Source organism: Mytilus edulis, chromosome 2, assembly GCF_963676685.1.
Source record: "Mytilus edulis chromosome 2, xbMytEdul2.2, whole genome shotgun sequence".
NCBI lineage: Eukaryota > Metazoa > Mollusca > Bivalvia > Mytilida > Mytilidae > Mytilus > Mytilus edulis.
In genome coordinates, this window is record NC_092345.1 from 20375704 (window position 1) to 20385529 (window position 9826).

General features: G+C 33.4%; 2 protein-coding genes across 2 annotated transcripts; one reads left to right on the forward strand and one right to left on the reverse strand.

Moving 5' to 3' along the window:
• Positions 1 to 2003: 2003 nt before the first annotated feature.
• On the reverse strand, positions 2004 to 5141 carry LOC139510758 (acetylcholine receptor subunit delta-like). The gene is made up of 2 exons (XM_071297286.1): positions 4298 to 5141; positions 2004 to 2062 (listed from the first exon to the last, which is right to left on the reverse strand). Exons 1-2 carry the CDS (start codon positions 5139 to 5141, stop codon positions 2004 to 2006), a joined length of 903 nt encoding a protein of 300 aa, XP_071153387.1.
• A 2951-nt stretch (positions 5142 to 8092) lies between these two features.
• On the forward strand, positions 8093 to 9598 carry LOC139510759 (uncharacterized). Its single transcript, XM_071297287.1, has one exon. It carries the CDS (start codon positions 8093 to 8095, stop codon positions 9596 to 9598), a length of 1506 nt encoding a protein of 501 aa, XP_071153388.1.
• The last annotated feature ends 228 nt before the right edge of the window (positions 9599 to 9826 follow it).

Here is a 9826-nt window from a genome sequence, read left to right on the forward strand (position 1 = left end):
TTGTTTTCTGATTCAATCATTTGTCTGCATCAATCTGTTATAGCTGCATATTTGTTTACATTAGAAAATTGATTAAATTTTCCATGGTGGATCTTTATATTCTAATCATATTGTGCAAGCATATAAATTATTATCATTGTTATTTGCTGTAGTCATTTAAATAAAAAAAATGTTATGAAACAGAATTTCTCTCTTTATAAGAGTCAAGACACCAGTTGAGCGACAGGTTCATTGAAGCCTCTATAATTTTTATACGACCGCAAAAATTGAAAATTTTTTGGTCGTATATTGGTATCACGTTGGCGTCGTCGTCTGCGTCGTCATCATCGTCGTCTGAATACTTTTAGTTTTCGCACTCTAACTTTAGTAAAAGTGAATAGAAATCTATGAAATTTTAACACAAGGTTTATGACCACTAAAAGAAGGTTGGGATTGATTTTGGGAGTTTTGGTCCAACATTTTAGGAATTAGGGGCCAAAAAGGGCCCAAATAAGCATTTTCTTGGTTGGTTTTCGAACTATAACTTTAGTTTAAGTAAATAGAAATCTATGAAATTTTGACACAAGGTTTATGACCACAAAAGGAAGGTTGGGATTGATTTTGGGAGTTTTGGTTCCAACAGTTTAGGAATTAGGGGCCAAAAAAGGGCCCAAATAAGCATTATTCTTGGTTTTCGCACAATAACTTTAGTATAGGTAAATAGAAATCAATGAAATTTAAACACAAGGTTTATGACCACAAAAGGAAGGTTGGGATTGATTTTGGGAGTTGAGGTCCCAACAGTTTTGGAATTAAGGGCCAAAAAGGGGCCAAAATAAGCATTATTCTTGGTTTTCGCACCATAACTTTAGTATAAGTAAATAGAAATCTATGAAATTTAAACACAAGGTTTATGACCATAAAAGGAAGGTTGGGTTTGATTTTGGTAGTTTTGGTCCCAACAGTTTAGGAATAAGGGGCCCTAAGGGTCCAAAATTAAACTTTGTTTGATTTCATCAAAAATTGAATAATTGGGGTTCTTTGATATGCCAAATCTAACTTGTATGTAGATTCTTAATTTTTGGTCCCGTTTTCAAATTGGTCTATATTAAAGTCCAAAGGGTCCAAAATTAAACTAAGTTTGATTTTGAACAAAAATTAAATTATTGAGCTTTTTTGATATGCTAAATCTAAACATGTACTTAGATTTTTGATTATGGGCCCAGTTTTCAAGTTGGTTCAAATCAGGATCCAAAATTATTATATTAAGTATTGTGCAATAGCAAGAAATTTTTAATTGCACAGTATTCAGCAATAGCAAGAAATGTTCAATTGCACAGTATTGTGCAATAGTAAGCAATGTTCAATTGCACAGTATTGCACAATAGCCAGAAATCTTTAATTACACAGTATTGTGCAATAGCAAATATTTTCAATTGCACAGTATTGCGCAATCGCAAGAAATATCTAATTGCACAATATTGTGCAATAGCAAGAAATTTTCAATTGGAGTTATCTTTCTTTGTCCAGAATAGTAGTTGAATCAACTTAAATCATTGTTTTATGAAATATACAATGTATATTCACTTTCACTACCAACTGATAAATTAAAACAATCTTTACTGTTCAGTGATAACAAGCACTTTATTTTACATTTTAATATTTTATGATGTATTTAAATGAGTAGTTATTGTTGCAAACTCCATTAGAAATTTGAATTGAGATCAGTTTTGGAAAGAGGGAAAGGGGGATGTGAAAAAAAACGAGGGGGGGGGGCCTTAAATTTTTCTCATTTCAGATTTCATAAATAAAAAGAAAATTTCTTCATACATTTTTTTGAGAGGATTAATATTCAACAGCATAGTGAATTGCTCAAAGGCAAAAAAAATATTTTATAAGTCTCATTAGACCACATTCATTCTATGTCAGAAACCTATGCTGTGTCAACTATTTAATCACAATCCAAATTTAGAGCTGAATCCAGCTTGAATGTTGTGTCCATACTTGCCCCAACCATTCAGGGTTCAACCTCTGCGGTCGTATAAAGCTGCGGCCTGCGGATCATCTGGTTCTTTTTGTCCTCCTTGAAGGAGTAAAAAAACGATACATAGGTATGCTGTTTCTGGCGTTGGTTGTGACTGTGGTAAGTCAAACATATTTGGTATTCAGTTGTATAAGTTTGTGCACATCTCCTTACCATGCAACTTTCTCACATGATGGTACATTTGCACTTCCTATTTAATTTCTCCATCTGAATGTAATTTGGGATAACTTTGGCAAGTCAATGACATGATACTGAAAATTCACAAATTTAAGAATAAATATATTTGAACAGTGGCGGATCCAGAAATTTTCATAAGAGGGGGCCCACTGACTGACCTAAGGGGGGGGGGGGTGTTTGCTCCAGTCACGCTTCAGTGATTCCCTATATAAGCAACCAAATTTTTTCCCAAAAAGGGGGGGGGGGGGGCGGAACGCCTGCTCCCCCCTAAATCCGCCTCTGTTGAAGAAGAGAGAATAACAATATATTTTTATGAAAAAATATATAGAAAACCCGCAGAACAAGTAGAAAAACTGGTAAATGCACGTGATGGTTAAGTTTAAGAAACAAGATTATGTCTTTTTGACATGTCCAGCTTACATTATCGCATTTCCGTGTTCACCTATTAACTCTGGGTAATTGCCTTAACTTGTTATGCATTTTAAAACGTTCCCATCGTACTGAACTATAGTTAACTAAGTTCATATTGGTGTGATCACAACGTCATTTACAATTTGGATTTAACAGTGGATTTTCCGTTTTAAATTTTCCTTGGATTTCGGTATTTTTGTTATTTTACTTTTGACTACCTTTAATCAAACCTGACACATTATATTTTATACGAGACAGACAAATGCTCTGTTCTGAAAATATAATACCCACCTCCCTCTATATAATGTAAGTGGGTCATAGAAAAAAGGAACCGCTTTTATTATAATTTGTATTTGGATATGGCACATTTGATTTTTTTCTTCTGTGTCAAGAGTAATATGTAAACGTCTATCAAGAATTCCTATTCTAACTTTTTTGAATGACCACTACCAGGCGAATCCATGTTCAAAAGTTTGAAAAGCGATATACATAAAACGTTCAGGTTCTACAAATCCAAAGTTACCTTAAAATGAACAGCAAACATTTTGTAAAAGAACTTTCCACGGGAAGTATGGCTTATTCATATCGGGCAAAAAATATGATAGCCACGCCGATTTTTAAAGCAATTATAGACATATTGAGCTAGTAATATTGAGTAATACTTTTTACTTATATGAAATACAAGTTTTTTTAATGGTTGAATAACAGGAAAAAATTTACAATCTTTTTCCCTCTTAGATACTTTTTGATTGCTGACATTTTCTATTTACACACTTTATTTTATAAACTAAAATAAATAGCTAAGATTCACATATACAAAATTGTATAGTTTTGAAACACACAAGCTTAGAGTCAGGAACTTCAATAATCGGCCCGGAAAAGATGTTTATTTTAAAACTTCATATAATAAAGTATATCTAATGGGTATGCATTGCCAAAAGTATAATGTTTAAAAGTTTAAAACGAAAATTGTATATTTGGTTCATATTTATAAATATATTAGCCTTGCCCATTGAATTTTTTATTGAAAAATAAAGAATATGGTATCTAATGAATAATTCAGCAAACTTATATGTAGGCGAAGCGTGGTGCCATTGTTAGTTCTTCAGAAAACTGTAATAAATTTTGCAAAGTTCTACAAAAAAAAAGATGTTTTTACGATATTCACCATTATATACGTCACTAATGGCGTAAGTGGTGAACACATTTTTTTAACTAAAACAATTAGACATTAATTAAATTATCACAGCATTATCACAGATTTTTAGGGCCAACATTATGCGTTAGTGAACCAACTACTTATAAGATTAATCTCCTATCCACAATGTTCATTTTAGTGAAAAATCAATACCAATCCGTATACAGTTTGAGCTATTACAAAAGTTAAAAGCAAAAACCACAAACACATTTTGTCAAAAAACATTGCAACATTTTTCCAGCATGGCTTCTTATCAATTCTCATTGTATCTTGTTCATCCGAGGTGTCATCTTCAATTTTTCTCCTCTTGAAACATGATTTCAAAGAACACAGATAAATGAATAAAATCAAACGATATACAATTTTGTCTTGCCGAGAATGTTCATCTTTGTAATATAATCTGATGCTGAATACAACAAGTGCAGTAGTTAGTATGCTTGAAAATAGTTGATGAAGCAAGTACATGTTAAAAATAGAAATGTTATTACTAGGTGGAAGTCGTTCCGATGTCATCGTCATGAACACAACCAATGTCAAAAGAAGTGTAAACGAAAACGACGTCCTTTCACCAGAATCTACAGGCAACAAGAACACAAATGTTTGAACAAGACTTAGACTCGTTACTGGCAAAACGATATTCAAAATCGGAAAACGATGTTCTCTTTTAATGATAATAGTGAAATCAATCTGATCTTGAATTGTTGTCAAAGCTGCAACCTGAATCGTAAGGCTTCTTTTTACTGCTTTATTTGAATTAGCTTTGATTGCCCATTCAGCATGCGGTGATGACGCCCCAAAATCTATTCCTAACATTGACGTGAGTGTGGTTTCAGAAAGAAAGTCTAAAGTTAGAAGAGAAATAACACATTTATGTTCATCAAACGGATAATATGTTACGTCGGATTCACATGAGACTTGGTACATACCCATAATCACAAAGATTGCGGTTCCATCAGCAAAATATGCGACAGTCGATGTTTCAATTTCCATATTATTTCTGTAAGTAAATAATGAATTACTGTCGACTCCATTCCTAAGATGAAGAACTGGCATCCACGTTTTCAGTACTGGAAGTTTAGTAGCTGTTATTCCACCATACTTGTTATTTTCCCATGTTTTGAATTCGTCATTCCACTGGAAAAGGAACGACGCAGTGAATGTCAGAGTTCCAGATATTTCATCATAATCTTGAATAGCATTAACACTGAGAAGTACGTCAATATTTACCCGATCAGTTTGGTTTACCCTCGGCTTTATATCTTTAGATATATTGGTTAGAGCTTTGTGAAGATTTTCTACCTCAGTATATATTAAGGTTCCATAAACAGACATATTTGTATAGAGAATCAGACTGATTGTCACTCTAAAAAATCCCATCCTTCAGATGATATCTTTGTTTGCTTCACTTATAACACCTAAGTCGACTTAGATTTGTTTTTAAAATCATAACCAACACATTGTATCGTCAAAGGAATTTAAAACAGATACTCATCAACTATTACAAAAATAAAACTATTAATGATGTTAGCTTATAAAGTTTTTGAAATGATTTGTTAAGTGATTGCATTTCATGTTCATAAATCTAATGAAAAAGACTATTTTTATACACCGGTTCAATCACGGCAAAATAACAAATATGGTTTTTACTTCGAATCGCAGTGTGATATATTTACATATAGAACAGTCATCAGTTTTATTATTATTGGTAAATCAAATTGAAATGGGAATAGAGAATAAAAATTGCCACGAGTTTCAATAAAAATCATATCAACTCGCCTTTAGTTTTCTGTGCAATGCTTGGCATATTTTGTATTTCTGTCTGTCTTGTCTCGGATAAAATTAAAACTAGGATATGTTGTGTTATAATTTAAGACAGACAGCTAGATATCATAAACATACTATGTATACACAAGCCAGAGTCTGAGCTTGATTTGCTATATGATAAAAAACTAAACTGACGAAAAAAGGTCATTTATTCAAAATCATAAAATGCAAAAAATACATTTTGCAAATAAAACATTTGACATAAAAGTTCATATTTAATATGAAATAATAATACATGATTAATACGAAATTACATCAACTAATATCATGTCAATTGAATAAATGACAAAGAATAGCAAAGGTGGGGAGAAAAATCTGCCACAAATCCACTCTTAGGCTGAAAGAGTGGATCTGAAATCCACTCTAAGGCTGAAAGAGCGGATCCCCCACCCGAGGACTCTGGCGACGTGAATACAATTATATATGACTTTAAAAAAAAAATACATTCACATACATGTACACCAAACACATATCACTTTATTATGTAAAACGTTTCCACATTTAGCAGAAATATTAAAAATTAAAATTATATTTATTATAATTGGAGTTTATTATGAACTTGTCATCTCACTCTATTTGGTAGTTAATTATCTTTGCACACGGTCTATGATGTCACAGTGCACATTCCATTCTTATCTATATTGCTACGTCATTACTTCTCAGGATGTTGGTGTATGATATCTGATGCAAGGAATACATGAACTTCTATTGTTTTGGTCAGCTTTTTTGTCAGGTTTTTGACGTGAAACTGTGTACTTTGTTTATTTATACATCAAGAAGGACTTCTTCATATAGAATAACTTTGATTTTAGTCTGATGTTAATATATTGGACAAATTATTTGTGTAAAACGTTCGTCTCGTTATGGCTTCTAAAAGAAGGGATACCAGGAAAAGGACACGTGGTCCAGAACTAGATCCTAATAATCCGAATAATTGGACTTCAACAGAGCTGAAAGAGAAATTAGCTTTGCTAGGGATTAAAATATCCGAAAACTTCACTAATAAACAATTGAAGCGTATTTTCTTGGATAATAAAAAAAGTAGTCCGGAAAGTTCTGACAATGGAAATACTGAAACTAACAACATCAGTGCTACTGTAAATACGTCTTTATCACCAAATATAGAAGATGATGTTATTCTATCACCTACAAATACTCAAAATGCCGGATTTTCTAGCTTAATTCCGATAGCATCTACATCGCGGATGAATACAGTGGAACCCACGCCTTTACCAGTAATAGGTGCTTCTGCGCATCAAAACCACGCATTTCCGCCCAGGACTGATCTCAACACGCTTGACTATGCTCTTGTTAACAACACTTTGCAATTATGTCAGCAAGTTATTGCCGGTGTTCCAAAACAGACTAATAATAATAAATTCAACTTGCATTCCGCCATGAACTTTAACCCCGGGCCTGGATCAACTTTACCCGTTAACCAATACACATTTGGTGTTCAAAACCCTACGTTGGGAGAATTTACACAAACAAACCCCAATCAGATGAATTTTCCGAACAGTTTTGCATCACAAGTTCCTATCTTTTCCATGCAAAACCAACACATGCAAATGACAAAACATGGATATCCTGCCACAGCATTTTCCGGAGTTGATATGGTTTCTCCAGAGATTCGCACCAAAATCATCTCAGGTAAAGACATAAACTTAAACATTCTTCTACTTCCAAACTATGAAACACCCAATCAGCAAAAGTTTAAGGAAAATGATGACCGATTAAAACGGAATTTAACTTTAGACGAATTCATTATAGCTTTTGGAAGATTCAAAAAAATTATGTGTCAAGTTTTCCCAAACAGGGCAGAGGAATTGGATTGCTACCTATCACACATAATTGAAACCGCAAATGTGTGGCCAGGAAAATTTTTTGAATACCATAAAATGTTTAGCGCAAAATGTTCAATCATGTTACAAGAACACAATATAAAAATTGACTGGTCAAGGGGTGATTTAGAATTGAGACAAATGGTTTCTGCTGGATCTACAGTTAATATGTGCAATTTCTGTTCTTCAACACTTCACAAATCATCTATGTGTGGGAATAACAGGGGATATCAAAATTCTAAAACTCAACCTACACAGGATAAATATGGAAGAGATATTGTGGTGCATGATGGAATGCAAATCTGTAATAATTTTAATCAACCCAAAGGTTGTGTCAAACCTTATTGCCGATATGCTCACGTGTGTAAAATCTGCAAGAAAAACCATGGGAAGTTTGAATGTTCCAATAATAAATCTATGCCAGGAACCCAACAGGAACATAACAAATCATTCCCAGTTAGACAGCCCAACAGTAAATCAAAATGACTAGATTCTATTGATACAACAGATGTTCCGTCAACACCTATAAACATTGATCAATTAGAAAGGGAACTTTTAAATCATCCAGATAGGCATTTTGTGAACTTTTTATGTAACAGCCTTTGTTATGGATTTGATATGTTAGTTTCAGATGTAAATTTACCTATTTATGAATGTAAAAATTCTTTAACTGCCAGGAAAAATCCTGAAGTAGTCACATATTTGTTACAACAGGAGGTTGATAAAGGTTTTTTAAAGGGCCCTTTTTCTCAACCCCCTTTTTTAAGTTATAGAGTAAGTCCATTGGGTATTGCTACACACAAATATTCCAAAAAACAAAGGCTTATAATTGATTTATCATCTCCTCATAATTTAGATGAGCACTACAGTGTTAACGATTTAATAGATAAAGACCTATGTTCCTTGACATACATTAAAATTGATGATGCTATTAATGCGATTCAAAGATATGGTTCTAAGTCCCTATGTTGTAAGGTGGACATCTCAGATGCGTTCAAACAACTTCCGATTAAAAAAGAACAGTGGCATCTCTTTTGTGTCAAGTGGAATGGTCAGTACTATCATTACGTTCGTTTACCTTTTGGCTGTCGTTCTAGTCCCCGTCTGTTCGACTCTTTATCTACAAGTGTGTGCTGGATAGCTCAGAACAATTATGATATCAAAGTCATTTTCCATCTTTTAGATGACTTTTTAACTGTAGACAAACCTTCTGATTGTGGAGAAAGAACAATGGCGTTGTTAAGCCTTATTTTTAACAAACTTAATATTCCTTTGTCAAGTAAGAAGACTGTTGGACCAGTTTGTGAACTAGAATACCTAGGCATTATTTTGGACACAATTAATATGCAGGCTAGACTTCCGTTAGACAAGGTTGAGAGAATCACACAATTTATAAGTTTTGTTTTAGATAAAAAATCTTGTACGCGTAGAGAACTCGAACAATTACTTGGACATCTTAACTTTGCTACTAGAGTAATTCTGCCAGGTCGAGCCTTTGTTACTTACCTATATAGACTGATGTGTTCTGTCAAAGAGAGCCACCATTACGTCCATTTAAATAAAGAGTGTAAATCTGATTTAACAATGTGGCTAAAATTTTTGTCAACATGGAATGGAATTAACATGTTCTATGAATCTCATTTAACATCTGCAGCTGACATGCATTTATTTACGGATGCTTCGTCTACTATTGGTTTTGGAGGTTTTTATCAAGAAAAATGGTTTTGTGACACTTGGCCTACAGACCTCCCAACTATTTCGGATAAAACTCTATCTATTGCTTTTTTGGAGTTATATCCTATCGTGGTATCAGCTGTTTTATGGGGAAAAGGATGGTATAAAAAGCGCATTTTATTTCACTGTGACAATTTAGCGTCTGTTATTATTCTAACTAAAGGTCGGTCAAAAGATCCAATAATCATGAAACTGATGAGACGTCTTGTTATGTGTGCAGCAAAATTTAACTTTGCATTTTACAGCGAACATGTGCCTGGAAAAATGAACTTAATCGCTGACTCTTTATCTCGTTTTCAGATGAACAAATTTCATCAGTTAGCACCAGAGGCAGAGAAAGCAGCAACTCCTTGTCCAACCCTGGAAGAGATTATTTGGACATCGCAGTAGAAAATTTACAAACTTTCGCTGTTGCAGATTCAACTAAAGCTTTGTACAATGTGGGATATGAACATTATCTTAAGTTCTTACAATTACAAGGATCAACTTGGTCAACTTTCCAGTTACCACCAGTTTCTGAGAACTTGTTGATGCGTTTCATAGCCTATTGCGAATCTTATAAACATCTGAGATATTCCACCATTAAATCCTACCTATGTGGTATACGTTTCTATTACT

Excerpts from the sequence above, each read along its gene's own strand:
- LOC139510759 (XM_071297287.1), top strand. The coding sequence starts at position 8,093 with ATGTTAGTTTCAGATGTAAATTTACCTATTTATGAATGTAAAAATTCT.
- LOC139510758 (XM_071297286.1), bottom strand. The coding sequence starts at position 5,141 with ATGTCTGTTTATGGAACCTTAATATATACTGAGGTAGAAAATCTTCAC. Across the intron at positions 2,063-4,297 it reads ATCGGAACGACTTCCACCTA|GAGGACAAAAAGAACCAGAT; the intron begins GTAATAACATTT and ends TACTCCTTCAAG.